The sequence below is a fragment of the Empidonax traillii genome, unplaced genomic scaffold (genome assembly GCF_003031625.1).
Source record: "Empidonax traillii isolate 1590-97213 ecotype Southwest subspecies unplaced genomic scaffold, ASM303162v1 scaffold980:size574330, whole genome shotgun sequence".
NCBI lineage: Eukaryota > Metazoa > Chordata > Aves > Passeriformes > Tyrannidae > Empidonax > Empidonax traillii.
The window spans coordinates 480839-496316 of NW_020956173.1; the positions used below are offsets into that span (position 1 = coordinate 480839).

At 44.6% G+C, this 15478-nt stretch overlaps 1 protein-coding gene across 1 annotated transcript in view; it reads right to left on the reverse strand.

Annotated features, from left to right (window-relative positions):
- The window catches only part of SFMBT2 (Scm like with four mbt domains 2), a 100433-nt gene that overhangs the window by 17266 nt on the left and 67689 nt on the right, over nucleotides 1–15478 (reverse strand). Inside the window, exons 11-15 of the mRNA XM_027903548.1 lie at nucleotides 13754–13867; nucleotides 12431–12473; nucleotides 11806–11876; nucleotides 10500–10639; nucleotides 3142–3251 (exon numbers count right to left, since the gene is read on the reverse strand). Coding sequence (XP_027759349.1) covers nucleotides 3142–3251; nucleotides 10500–10639; nucleotides 11806–11876; nucleotides 12431–12473; nucleotides 13754–13867 — 478 coding nt within the window. The remainder of the gene's footprint in view (nucleotides 1–3141; nucleotides 3252–10499; nucleotides 10640–11805; nucleotides 11877–12430; nucleotides 12474–13753; nucleotides 13868–15478) is intronic.

Sequence of the window (15478 nt, forward strand, 5' to 3'; positions counted from 1 at the left end):
TAACATTTCACTCCCTCAAACGGAATTAGGGTCCCGGGAGGCTTGAAAGCAACCCCTACTAGGCAAAGGCTGAGGCAAAGAAGACTTCAAATACCTCAGCATCACGTATTGCAAGTGGAAGGCAGTCTTCTAACACATCTGCAGTGAAGAGACTTTCTTTGAAATGCAGCCTCATAAATAAGCAACAATATCTGGGACAGGGGTAAATATTCCCAGAGTTCAGCTACTGGATTTGAGCAGCAATCAGAATTTCATTTAGTGAATCTGTCCAGGAATACTCTTATATCTTATTTTGAACAACTGGGCTTCATACAAGACCCAGGACACACACTGGTACTGTTTATATCCAAAGTCCTTCAAAAACACGTAAGTCCAAATAGTCCCACTTACAGCCTTCAGAAATTAAAACACTTGAAAAGCATGAAGTCCCTCATGCATTTTATGTAAAATTGGGAGGGCAAATCTAGATGTAGGCTTTGAACTTAAAGCACCAAAACTATGAGGGCTGAATGCCTGCAGCTTCGGCTGGCCCTCCTGGGAATTCAGAGGATCAAGCCTGACATTTCTAACTCATCATCACCAATAAATCAAGTTTGACCATTTTCACGACAAGCCAGCAGCGCTGATGGGAAATGACTGCCCTCACACATTGCAGACGCATCCCCTTGGACAACCTAAATTGCGTATCTTCTTTGCAAGGTGAGCGTAATTGATTCTGCTCTGGTCACTGAAGACAGCGGAGCAAACTAAACACAGGCTGCCCCAGGACTGACATAATGCATTCCTGGCAGGGCATCATTTGGGCCAGAGGGGAAAACAGCCTTCCCTTCTCCTCCCCACCCTCCTCCCTCCCCGCTGCTCTACCCCACTGCACCGTCACCGCAAACAGACAACAGCATTGCCGAGATCCAAGGCAGTGTCAGTTCCCATCTGAAGGAAGGAGGTGACATGACATGTCACACGACAGCTGTGCTGCTCCAGATGTAGAACTGTCACAATTAGCAGCGAGGCACCATCAGAAGCCCGTGTAGCTGAAAGTTGGGATACACAGGCTCATTACAGGTCTCTGTTTAGGCTTCTGGAGCACAGCTGATTGTTGCACCTGATGTGTCATGTGCCCTCTGCATGTTCCACAGTGTCTGATTTCATGACCATGTTTTCTTTTCTGCTCCTGAACATTAAAACCTCTGGATGAAGCAACTCAAGCAAACTCAGGAAGTCCAAGGGCAGCCAGACAGTGTTGGAGCATATCAACCCTCTGTCATCCACTCCTGGAAGTACCCAAACTACCCACGGGCAAGCTGGCATGGCCACCAAGCACTGCTCTGTGAGGAGAGCTCCAGCCACAGAAGCCAGACAGCCACAGGAACAAGGTGCTGTCCAGCCCCATGAGCTCTGTCTCCTCAGGAGCCACGCTGGATGAGAACACACTGCGATTCTCAGAGGTCGCTTCAAAACTTGCTGTCCCATGACAGCATGATGGAAGAAAGCAACAGAGATGGAGATGCTCATGACTACAATTAGCACATCAGGTATCAGTGAAGGAGGGTAAGTGATTAACGTGGTACAAAGGAGTGATAACAATCTCTAGCAGCCCATGTATTTCCAGCTGAGTTGGTCCACCTGGTCTAAGCACACCTGGAGTCAGCAGGCTGCTGGGGGTTGCAGTGGATTGACCTGCAGACGTAGCTGACTATCAAGGACTGACAGTCAGACAATTTCCAGGCTGTCTCCCATTACAAATATGGATTGCAGCAGCCTTAAGAAACAGATGCTTCTGCTTTTGCGCAAAGTAAATCCTACTTTGGATACTGCTAACAGAAAAACTGCCCACGAGCTCATCAGTTCTCTGCAGGACAGGATATTAAGATGGGGCATTACAACCTGATCTCACAGCTGTAGGTGTGTAAGTACCTGTCCTATGCACTTGTAGAGTGCATTATCTGAAGTCTGGCAGTACAAGGTGTGGGAGCCTGGAATCAGTGGAAACCAGGTCATGGACAATTACTTGTTTTTTCATGAATCTTCATGAGCAAGGTTGGCTTTCAGATTTCCATCCAGAACGTTTTAATTGACAAACACAGAAGCATGACTTTCCACATGGGTGAAAGCAGCAAATTAAAGATGAGATTTTCTAGTAGCTTTTAATTTCTATTTGCACTACTCCTTCACAAAAGCAGTTTAAGAGTATGCAGAATAAAAGGTTCTCAATTCTCTCCCTCAACCAGAGAATACATGAACTTTCTTGAGTATCTGCATGGGCCAAGATCAAATACAATAGCAATCAATAGCGCTGCATTTGGCAGCCAATCATTTCTAATAACCAAGAGAAAATTGCTTTTCTTTGAAAAGGAGTAACAGAGTTCAGTACAAAGGGTGAGATTCGCTGCATTTAACTCCAATACTCAGAAAGTCAAGGTGACCATTATTCAAGCAAGAGAGCTGCCTTCAAAGAACTGTTTGTTGACATCCATCCTGAAGTGGGAAGAATTGCTCTTCAGAGAGACTCTGAAGAAAGCTTAGGTGAGACTCCCCTCTTTCAGAGAGACAATGGTTGGTGAAATACATCCTAAGTATATCCATTAAATAAAGAAGACATAAATGGGTAGATTTTAAAGTTGGAAGGACAAACCGAGTATTTACTAGACACATTCTAGAAAGGCATCAAATCTTGACCTGAGTCTCCAATCCTACTACTACTCCTGCTAACAAATGTGTCCCCTTGTAATTTGTCTGAACTTTTTTTTTTTTTATTCTAACCATTTTTTTCTGCATTAGCCTGACAGACTCCATATTAAAAGCTGCAATATTCCTACATTTAGAAAACCAGGAATTGAGTTAATTCAGTAATAGCCAAGCTTATAAGAACAGCTTATCATAAAACTCAGGACTTCACTTCATCAAAAACTGGACGGCTGCTTGGAGAAAGACAATAGAAATGAACCGTTCAGGTGAATATTTCATTTCTGAAGTTGCTATAGAGAGAATCAAATAATTCAATGAAGCAAAAAGATAATTACAAAAGTAAAATTCTCACAATAGGAAAAAAAAAATAATCTTTTCTTCTCTCATTTTCTTTTTTCCTTACTCGGTTCCGCTTTTGAAACCTCCCGAGTAAAAGAACACACACTGAAGACTTACTTTGCTTTAAGTGTTTCTTCTTGGAAATTCCACTGAGGGTCTTCCACGAGCTGCAGTTCCCGTAAAACACTCCCTGGCTTGTAAGCTGCATTGATCACCATGCTGAGAACCTATTGAGAGACAAAACCAACAACACTGACGGGTCTAAAAGCAGTCCCTGGCCACACTGAATATGGTCCCAGGTGCTGCATAGCCAGGAGCAGTTTACAGGTCCCTATTTATGTCCAAAACTGCACTGGGTAAGTGGCTGGACGCAATGAGTAGAGGTCCCAGAGTGGATCAGTGTGTACTGTAGGTGACACCTGAGTCTGACACGGTAAGTGCATTAAATGCTGCCAGCTAACCCCCAAAACCTCCTGCTCATCAGTAGTTTTTGTCTTGGAGGCAGACATCTCTCCCAAAGTAGAGTCCATCTGCTGCATCTGCAGTGGCTCAATTTATTTAAAAAAAAATAAAAAAAAAAAAATAGTTCTGAAGGCACCACCAGGTACAGTGTCATGTGCACCACCACACACTGAACACTGAAGGGGAAATTCACACACTTGAGGTCAGCAATATGCTTAAATGCCTGAGTGCTGTGTGCCTTGACTGTATTAGCAGAATATTAATGAAGTCTACACAAAAAGAGTTTGCAGGAGGTGTGCCTGAAACCCAGTGTGTGTCCACTCCGTACAACAAAACACATGTGCCAATCCATTTAAATCCAAAGTCACCGAGAATAAAAATGCTTCCTTCTATTGGCTCAGGGAATCCAAGCTTTAATAGTCTACACTTGGCCTAGGGAGATAAACACAAGAAAAACAAATCTCTGAACAGCACCAGACCGTGTGTTTGAACACTCTGAATTGTGTGCACATGAATGACTCCACAGTGAGTCTGGATTGGTTTTCATCTAATTTAGCTCTTTACCTAATGCCTGTTCTTAATTCTTTGGGGGCCTGCAAATGATTTCAGTATGATTAACATCTTGAAAGTTTCCCCAGCACCCATGAACGTAGTTCATCAGAAATGAAAAAATAACTAGGTCATGCTGCAAAGACCAATGTGTTTATGTCTGGGTTTTGGGTTTTTTCCTAGGTTGATTTTTTTTTTCTTTAAATCCAGCAACCTTAGGATTTGCTAACATTTTGAAAACCCTGTAGGATTAATTGTTTCCAGGTAAGGGCTTCACTTAATGCTGCTCAGTACCCTGTAAAATGGCATCGGTTGGAATTGCCTGGATAGGTTATTTACTAGAAGCAAAATTTAATCTATCCTTGGGCCCTAGGAAACAGTACTCGAACCACTCTTCAATAAAGTACAATTAGAGACAGCAAAAGTCATGCCTAATAATAGCACCAACACCTTATGCAGCTCTGATCATCTGTACATTTCAGAGCACTCCATAAGGAAGGGCAGGAGCACAGTCCCTACCTCACACAAGCCTTTACACTAGTTACTAATCTACATTGATTTCAAGAGAATGGTTGATGAGAAGCTCGTTGCAGGATGAGAAGCTTGGCATGACCTGGCAACGTGAGCTGGAAGCCAACTGTGTCCTGGGCTGCATCCCCAGGAGCATGGGCAGGGGATTCTGCTCTCATGAGACTCTGAGACTCTGAGCTGCATCCAGCTCTGGGACCCCAAACATATGAAGGATGTGTGGGAGAAAATCCAGAGGAGGCCACGAAGATGCTCCAAGGGCTGGAGCACCTCTGCTCTGGAGACAGGCAGAGAGAGCTGGGGGTGTTCAGTCTGGAGAAGACAAGGCTTCAGGCAGACCTTATAGTATCTTCCAGTACCTGAAGAGGCTATAAGAGAGTTGGAGAGGGACTTCTGACAAGGGTATGGAGTGACAGGACAAGAGGGAAAGGGCCTCAGAGAGAGCGTGTTTAGATTAGATATCAGGAAGAAATTCTTTAGTGTGAGGTGCTGAGACACTGGAACAGGCTGTCCAGAGAAGTTGTGGAAGCCCCATCTCTGGAAGTGTTCTATGCCAAGCTCCTATGCCAAAATTTGGACAGGGCTTGGAGCAACCTGGTCTAGTGGAAAATGTCCCTGCCCATGGACAGGGGGGTCCCTTCCAACCCAAACCATTCTAGAGAAGCCAAAGGCGAGTTTTCAAAACATCAAGTGCCTGCATAGGACCCACACTCATTTACAACTCATCAGGTGTGTTCCCCTCTTGATCAGCAAATCCACAGAGTTATTTAACAACTACACAGGAGCCTGTGTGGCAAAGCTCTTCTTAAGCCCACTTCTACACCCTCCCTGTTTGCTGGTGGGATAGCCAGGAGCAGAAAGCATCTTGCTGACCAGTTCCTACAAACAGTGCTGTCCTGCCCCTTTACCAGGGTGATGGTGTTTGCATGAGCTGTCAGAATAGTTAGGAGGTGAGCAAAAAAAGCAAAGCCAACTCTGCAACACCAGTGTGGCCATGTCTGGGCATTATCCCAGACCCTAATCAATTCCAGCCCTGCAGAGGGACCCACCATGCCAGGACTTTTCTCGAAGCTGGCTTGTTATCAGCAGCACTCTGTAAACTTCTAAACTCAGTTTAAAAAAAAAAAAAAAAAAAGAGTGTTTTGTAAGAGCAACCATTTCCCTTTCAGAGAAGAAGAAAATGTTTTTTAAAAGCTCTGGCTTTCACTCCTCTTGTATCTCAAATAAGTCACTGGGTTTGGCATTTTACCCTACAACAGACTTCTCTACCATGTTACCTTCTAACAACATTATCGCTTCCTATTACACACAGATGTAAACAAACAGGTTCTTAGGGAAAAAAAATTAACTGTGATTAAAAAAAAAAAGAGTGACAAAACCTGGATTGGTTTCCAGATTTCCAGTTTCTGGCTTTCTTATGTCAAACTTATAAACTGGACAAATCCCCTCTGGCTGGAGTGGTGACCAGCCTGAGATTTTTGTAGTTTATTTTCAGCCCTCTCCATCAGGAATGGTTTGGGTGCAGCCAGCTGTGCTTGGAGCAGAGTGGGGGATAAGGCAACACCCCAGCCTTTGCTGCTATGCATCGATGAGGTTTTATTTTGATACTGCTGAACTTTGGATTTTCAAAGGACAGAGTCACATCAGTGAGCAGGATCACTCAGCACCACCACACGCCTCTACCCAACCTTACAAGCTCCTGACATCTTAGCTGCAAAGTTTTCCAGTTCATGCATTTTCACATGCTCAAGGGCTCTTTTCTGAGCATATCCACACGTGCCTGATGCCAGTGGGAAGCTCAGCACTTTCCTTCCCATTGTATCTCTTTGGTATTCACACATTTCCTATCCTCACCCTGCTTTAAATGGTCCCAACCTTGGATGAAGTTTTCTCAGGAGTTATCACTGGCAAGGTGCAGCTCAAAATAACATCACACCTCTTTTCTCCTGTTCAAGATCCCAATGATCAGTATCCTTGTGAGGAGAAGCTCAATTTCCCTCCTCTATCTGAGATATAAGTGCACAGTTTCCTGACAAGTGGGATGTTGAGTCCCAGGCTAAAGGCAGGACAGTAAACTTTATTTTATTTTACTTGGAATACTGATGGGGCACAGAAAGAGAAAAGAAAACGAGATATTTGGGATTCTTTCATAAGGTGATCAAGGATATAAAAGCCATCTTTTGCCATAGTCAAAGCTGTAGCAGTGAAGTGTTGACATGCTTATGGCAGTCCATGACACTCAAAGATACAGACAGTCAGATCCTAACTTGGAGAAACTATTACAGACAAGCTGAAGTCCACAGAGCTGTCTTGAGGAGGATGTTAGTAAACCCTCTTTCAGAAATGAAGTTTATACCTTTCCAGACTTTGGAGGCTTCTGTCATTCCAGTATCTGATCAGTAATGGTAACTCTATCAGCCTGGCTCAATCATACACCTAAGGCTCAGTGCAAGCTATTTAATTTTCCAAGCACCACGATTAAATTATGCAAATTTCTCCTCAGAAGTCATGCTGTGCCACAAAAAGTCCAAGCTGGGGAGTGCAATAGCCTTTCTTCACAAATGCTGGCTGATTTCTCCTGTTTGCATCAGTTGGACAGTCACATTACCTTTAAGTCCATTTTCTTTTCAAGTACAGAAAAAGTGTCTTAAAAATAGTAAGAGCAGTAAGCAATGAGGCTAATTAATCTTTACAGCATATTTCTCTAAAATATGGTGGGTTATAGATCATCCGGAGCCTTAAAAAGACACCTCATTCCATTTTACAACGCTGCTGTGGAGTTGTTGGCGTAGATGGAAGAACTGTTCATAACCGTTTTTTAGATATTCTGACCCAAGAACTAAATCTAAAGCTGACAATGTGTTTTATTTAACTTAAAGTCAGCATTTATTACATATCACAGCTACTTCACAGTCACCACTTTTCAGCCCAGGTGCAATTGCTGGATGGCAATAGCTGATGTCTCCACTGTATTTGGCTCCAAGTTCCAACTTCTTTTCCAAGAAAATATCTCAGGAATGAGAAAAACCTTGCAGCTGATGTCAAACAACAGCCATTACCAACTCACTTGCCTCTTACAGTGAAAGAAACCACAATAAACCACTGGTCCAAGCAGAAACTCATGCTGGCACTGGGAATAATGAACAGCTTAGGCTTTAAAAATAAATTTGGCACTAAACAGCACAAGAGCTACTTGTTACTCACCTAAGGCTTTGCATGGATGCAAGAATGCACACAGGGTGATGCTTCAGTGCATCAGTGATGGAGGTAAGGACAAGATCTTGTGAGAAAAGAGGGCTGAGGAGCATCATGAACTACAGCTGAGTTGAATTTCTGGATACAGCACTCAGGGATGAGTGTGGAGGAAGGCAGAGGATGGGGAGCTACTCCCTCAGCACCCAGCCAGGAGCAAGGTCTCCCATCAATCAATGCCAGAGAAGACATCTGCTCTCTTCTTGCTTCAGGTAATCCAGGATGGGAAATGGGGCAGGAGTTGGGTGTTAAGCTGGTTTCAGTCCAGGGTTTCTATCAGTCCCAAACACAGAAGCATCTCCATCACAGAGACTGCTGCCCACAGTGAACTGGCTGGCAAACAGCACAGGTTTTTAACCAGAGTAGCTCTAAAGGCAGTGAGTTGTGTGGCTGGAGACCAGGGTGATTAAAGAAGTTCTCATCAGGTTGCTACTGCTTCAGTTCTCCTTTCATAGCTGTGTTTTGAGTTGTCTTTCCCCCCATCCCCCATGTGTTGCCGAAGTAAAGCCCATCTATAATTTATCTATTCTAGACAAGTTATGCTGATGCATAATTTACAACAGCTTGCAATTTTCCTACATAATGAGAGAGAAAGATAATTATAAAACATTTGCAGTCTTGGGGACACACCATCAGCAGGTGTAAAGAAAAACCAAAGCATCAAGCTCAGCACCAAGACTGTGTCTGGAGGGATGGGGACCCTTGTGAGCTCTTCAGCTGTGCAAACCCTCGTGTTTACAGCCCTGGGCTGGAGGAGGTACCTCCTGCACTGCTCTCACCACTCAGCTGCACAGTCCTTCTGGGGGCTCTGGCATCTGTTACAGAACTTCATCTCAGTGCAGGGATGTATTCTTTGCCATTTCCTGCCTGCTCCACGTGCTGGGTATCCCCATCCTCCCCACTGCCCGTGGTTCTCTGAGCTTCTGGCACCTCTCTTATCTCAGCAACAGCTGATAGCAGTCAGGTGTATCTCCCCTACAGCAACACCATGAATGTCTTCTCTTCACCCTTTCCAGAATTTGGAACTGGTTCCCATGGCCAGAATGACCTTAAGGACATAATAAGCTTGAATTTATCTGCAAAATAACACTGACCAATGCTGGGCCATTGCCATTGTCCTGTTCCTTGGGAATTTTGTATTTCTCCAAAACCAAGATTCCCATGTCTCTATGACACTGCTATTTGTTCCTGCAGCAAACAATTCTGCAAGGAGGCAGAGCAAGAGAAAATAGACTGTTCTGCAGGAAGCTCAGGCTGGTTTTCACAGTGGGCAATTAGTGGATTCCATTCTTGAGGAATTTGGAGAATTTGGTGTTAGCAAAGGCTGAAATACCAAGGGAGGACCTGGCAGAAGCTTTGAACTGCTTCTGTTTTCAAAATCCAAATTCCAGGAGGAAAGGAGAAAGAATCATTAGCATAAGTATTGACGGTGCATGCTTCATGTTTTCCCCCCATGTTGCTTTTTCATGGCCTGTTTTTCAAGTAGCACCAGATTGCTAATGCTCCCCATCAGCAAGCCACGATGGACTTGCTTTCAAATTTGGCAGCTGCCAGCTCTTGCTCTGCAACCACTTTATCCTGCTTTCTGCTGAGAGCTGCTTTTGACTTGCTTCTCTGAGACCCAGGTGTCCCACCTACACAGGCAGCTGGATTCCTGGGCTTTTGTGTATGAGTTAGTGCAGGTGATGAGGAATTGACTGGAGACATGGGAGTCACACTGTAGTACAATACTAGGTGTTTTCAGAAGTGATGTTTTATTTGGGAGTAATCTCACCTTCCAGGTGTTCCTGTTAAGGGCTGAATTCATCTGACTTCGGACAACTGCAAACACCCTGAGCTGGGGCACTGATGGTCTTTCAAATACATATCAGAAAAACAGACCCTTGGAAGTTTCCATGTTTTTCCACCAAGGCAGAGGGAGCTCAGATATCCCCCTGCATCCACATCAAGTGGGGTTTATTTAGGTACAGAAGTGAAAGCTGGAAGATCTGGATTTCTGGAAAACCTGAGTCAAACTCAAATGGTCCCCAATGGAATTCTGTTTATCCAACAGTACCACCTTGTCCTTTGCCACCTGTAGTCACCTTGCCTTTTATCTCTGCATGGACTACAATATTTGTGGAAAATACTTGAAATTTTTTTTCAAATCAGGCAGCTTTTCTCTGAGGTCAACACCAAGTGCTCAGCACTCCAGATTTGGTCCAAATCAAGCCCTGACTGGATCAGGATTAAATCAGCACACACCCCTGCTTAGCCTTCTGTCCTGTTCCTCACTGTTTTGGGCCCCACTGGACCACAGTCACATACACATGGTCACCCACACTGAATCTGCTGCCCAACAGCATTGTGGATGCTGAGAAACAGGCTGATGGCAACAACCACAGAGGCCCTCTTTGGGGATGGCTCCGGTCAAAACCTGAATTCTCTTGCAAACAGTTAGACAAACCTTGCACCCAGGCCAACAGAACACCCCATGTTTCAAAAAACATCACCTCTCCCATCAAAAACCACAATGCACATACCTGCCCTGTATTCCCAGCCGGCAGTTTTGCCTTATGGAAACCACTACAGAGCTCCAGGACAATTTTAGGTGCATTGTTTCCAAATTCTGGGCCTGGCAAGCCACAGCCCCTACTTTTCCCCTGAGATCCCCACCCCCCCACCAAAAGACAGCTGAGCCATACCTCCTTGAGGACCAGCACACACTTGCCAGGCCCCACAGACTGAGGTAGCTCTGCGATCCTGCCTTTGTTTAAATATGGACCTGAGAAGCAGCGGTGGTTGATGTAGAGCTGGGGGCAGCAGTATCTCCCATTGATGGTGCCTGCAAGGAGAAAGTAGCATTGATGTGCCCGCTGCACTTTTGTGTGATAAATAAAGAGCACATCCTCCTCCTCGATGTGGGAAGGAGGGGAGGAGAGTAGAGGAGGCACAGAATTCTTTCCTGGGACAGAGTGTAGGGAAGCCCCCACTACTCAAATCTGTCCAACAGGGGGAAAGCAAATGTTTTTAAAAGTGACTTGGTGATTTGGCTGCACACCCTGCTGAAAGGAGAATGGGGAAAAGATTTCATTCACGACAGGACCCACTGCTCTTTCATAATTCTTGTTGCACATGGACGTGAGCAACTCAGTTCCAACCTGCCTGAAAGGGGATATAAGCTGACTCTCAAAGACAGGGAATCAGCTCAGGGAGAACATCCACGTGGAAAGCCCTAGAAACCCCTCTTCAGCTACTGTCCAACGCAGTAAGCACTGCAGTGCCATTCCCCTGACCCAACACGGGTCTACAGAGCACTTTGCCTTGCCTGGGCTAATTATAATTGGCTCCTTTATAGCCCATGGAGAGAAATGGGTACTTTCAGATGTTATTCATGTGCCATCCAAGTGGTTATCCACTCTTTTGGCTATCATACCCAAAAAGACCCTTTCATCCCCATTTGATTGTAACGAGGCCTGGGATGTTGGCTCCAATGCCCACGTGTGTCCCACAGCCTGCTGAAAAAAAAGTGAGTTGAGTACTGCCCCTCCTGCTGAGTCTGCACCATTAACTGGATGAATATTGCACTCTCAGAGCCTCCTGCCATTGCTAAAGGGGAGAAAACTTTGCCTTTAGCAGAAGCAGCAGCTGTGCCACACAGTCCTGATGCCAACACAGGGACCCACTGAGGCCTGGTGTACACAACTTCACTGACGCCAATTAACAAGTCACATCCATCTCCACCAGGGTTTCATTAGGCTGGCCCTAATATCATTAAGATGAAATGGGCAAGCTCCAGGGGAGCTCTGACAGCCCCAGTAAGACACAGTGCTCACGTGTGAAGGACCAGATCCCCACCCGCTGCTCATCATGCCCTGTTGGTGGGTTTACCCCACTTTACACCCCCAGAGGATGTGGTTCCATCTCCCCACCCATATAACAGCTCTCTCCCTTTTTGGGGTCATACTCCCCCTCCACACAGGCAGTGGGTCCTTGAAATAAGGGTCTTACCTGTCGTGTCTGGCTGAGGAACCGGGCAGAGGTCATGAGGTATTTTCTCAACAGGCACTGTGGATGGTAACCTGTCAAAGAGCGATTTTGGCATCATTAATAGTGTCAGACAGGACAAAAGGCCAGAACCAGCCTTCAGGACTGACCAAAAGATACACCAGCACTTGCCTGGGGCAAGGAATGGAGATACTTCAAACACAACCCCACTTCCACATGGTTTATCACAGCCCAGGGCATTGCAGAAGAAGGAGCCAGATCCAACCCCCCCCCTCCAAAAACATACTCTGATCTGTGAGCTTTAGCCCTGCAGGCTGGAAATATTTTCACTTAAACCCCTTCAATTCTAGTTTCCACAAACTGCAAGGGACAGATAGGGAAATGCCCCCCTGATACGTGTCCATCTTCTCTAAGAATCCCTTACTGGCCATCAGACATGGGCTGAAAAGTCTCAACCAGTAAAACAATTTCTGTTACAGATATACTGGATTTAAAAGAATCCTCTTGTCGACTGCGCTGCAGTGTCTGGACAGTAGTTAGCAAAGCCACACAGCTGCTGTGTATTATCCCCCCCTGGAAGACCTGATGCATTCCTGTAAAAATACCACCTTAAATAACAAAAACTTACTGCTTTTCTGGTTGCACAACTGCAATTCTTCTCTTCCTTCGCACTGCAAAAATGAAGCAAGGAAGAAAAAAAATCATTTTGTACCCTTCTGTCCTATAAAGTGCCCCCAGAATGCATAAAAAGCTGCGCAAATGCACTGACTATAAAATGACTTCCAACACAATGAAATGGTACTTAATTACTATCACCGTCTTTCCTTGGTATTTTTTAACTAAGTCACTACATCATTAAAACCTACTTTAAAGATGTAATAATACATTTAATCTTTCCTCTGGAATGCTAATATTGTGTTTTATGGGATCAGTATAAAAGAAAAAATTAAAGTAAAACCACAAATATTTTTCCATACAGCAACACATATGGATAAGATTACATTTTACAAGCATGATTACCTCCAGCATAATTTATCCCTCGCTATAAATTGTGATAAGGCTGCATAATGTTGCCATAGCAGTATTTTCTCAAATTAGGCCCTGGCTGCCTGATTTTTAACTTAAGCATATTTAACTCTTTGAAAGGGTTGACACATTTTAAAATCTGCCTTTCAGATGCTAATTAACATAAACAGTGAGGCTAATTTTTCACCTGGTGGCTCAAGATTCGTGTTGGATAGTCTGAAACAGGAGAGCAACACCAAGACACTGAGCTCTCACGAACTGCCTTCAAATGCAAATGGAAAGGAAAGAAATTTGTCTTAATATGCACTGGAGGTAGGAGAAAACACTATGGGCTTAATTGTGCTGGGAGAGATTTTAAATTAAACACCAGGAAAATCTCTGAGCTTGTAAGGGTGGTGAAGTAAGAGGAGAGATAACCTGGGAAGGGTCAGGAACTCCATCACAGAAGGGCAACAAATATTTCTCAATTTAGATGGAACAGATCCTGTTTTGGAAAGGAGCACCTGGGTGGCCTCTTTATGTTCACTTCACCCTATATTTTATGACGGTTTTCTTCCAATTTGAGGTCTTTGTCTCTAACTCAAGTGAACTTGGCTCAGGACTACAAAACTTGGTTTCTCTCTGACAACCCCACTGCAAACCCACAACCGACTGTGCAATCCCACAGCATGAAATATCTTTCCCCAGCCCCCCCAAAAAATCCCCTTTTTGGAGGGACTCATCACAGAGACAAGTACAAATCGCCTGATTCCAGTCTGGTCACTAATTAGATTTATTCCTATTTATTACAGCACACTTACAGCCTGGTTATTAGTCTGCTAGTTAGGTTGATAAGGTTCAAAAGTGGGATTACAGACAGAAGACAAACTCCCTGATATATCCAGTGATGTAATGTCCAGGCTGCTTGGAGTCTCCATGTACTTACAGACAGCTTTGTGTGGCGGAGTCAGGTTATAAGCATTCGCTTCACACCAGCCCACAGGGAAAATGTCCATGGACTCAACATCAACTATGTACTCCGGAGAGGGCATCTGTAAACCTATAAACACAAATTTATAATGTGATTTAGAAACGGGAATACCAAGCTCGGAGCCACTCGAGCATTCATCACAAACCAGGGGGAGCGAATGATGGAACGCCTGGAAATAAATCTGCTTCCCTGCATCAAAATCAGGCACCATTTCATCTCCAATTCTGCACAGACAGCAAGGACAGGGCTGTTGCATTTGCAGTGCAGGGTGATTCGGAGGAAAACCCCATTAAGAGCACTATAAGGGTGTGCAGTGAAGCAGCCAAAAGCCAGTAAAGGTTAAAGATGCACAACTTTCTCCAACAAAGCAGCCTGATTGACCCTTGGATTTTTTGTGGAGTTGCACAAGTGAGTCAGCAGGACGTGTTGGGTGCTTGCTCCTAATGCTAAGAGATTGTATAGGGGCTTTAACAGGATGGCAGCTAATGGGATAGGTAGGTTTTTATGCCCAAGTGCCCCCCTGAAGCTTTTTTGTGTAGTTCTGCCCTTGAGTCACTGTTTTTAAGAGTGAGAAATGGCCTCTAGGAGTGCCATGAATTGTCCTCACTACACATGAAACAAGAGCTGATCATCCAGCAAGGGAGAGGCAGGATAAAAACCCCAAGTGGCACACGTGCACCAAGATCTCTGGCACGGGAATTCCAAAACTTCACTGAAATTCTTTGTTTAAAGAAATCTCTTTCAGTTTGATTGTGTCTCCTTTAGAATACACCTCCCAGTCTTAGCTTATGTGAGTCACGCTCACAGAATCATAGAACTATTTAGGTTGGAAAAGACCTCTAAGATCACTGAGTACAACCATTAACCAGTACTGCCAAGGCCACCACTAAACCATGCCTTCAAGCACCACATCTACATATTTTTTGAACACTTTCAGTGATGATTATGCCACCACTTCCAGGGGGAAGGAAGCCTGTTCAAAAGCTTGACCACCCTTTCAGTGAAAGAAATCTTTCCTAATTCTTTTTCTAATGTTCCTATATTTTCCACTCAAATGCCATTGCAGCAAGCAAAAATGTTCCTGTTGGCTCTGAGTTCTTCTGAAAACAACTCCATGTCCCGAGCCAAGGCACCATTTAATTACCCCAATTCAAGTTCATCTGTGCCAGGCCGGCAACTTCACCCCCCTCTGCCGATTCCACCCTAGGACCTATAGCTCCAGCACCAGCATGAGGTGATCTCCTAATAAAAGAGACCAAAAGAGCAGCAGCTTCCCCTGCACCATCCTTGCCTTGGCATCTGTTACAACATCTTTGCCTCCTGCTTAAGGCAGAAGTGTTTGACTGTGCACAGCCAGATGACTACAGGGAACTTCCACTAATGAATGTTCATCAAGGGCTTGTGGTGTAATTGAAACAGTAATTGAACTTTGTGATGGGAACAGCATCCTGAGGATGAGATGCAGCACTTGGACTGATCTTGTCTCTAGGAACAAACTTGCTGCTCTCTGAGAGGGTGTGGATGCATGAATACCCAAAGACAGCAGGAAAATAGGTGCTGGTGCCCACACTGCTGGAGGAAATGATTAAAACATGAAATCATGATGCCTGCATAGACTCATGGGTGTCTCCATGACGTTTCTCTGAGATAAGCATCGTGTTCATGTAGTATGAATTGAAA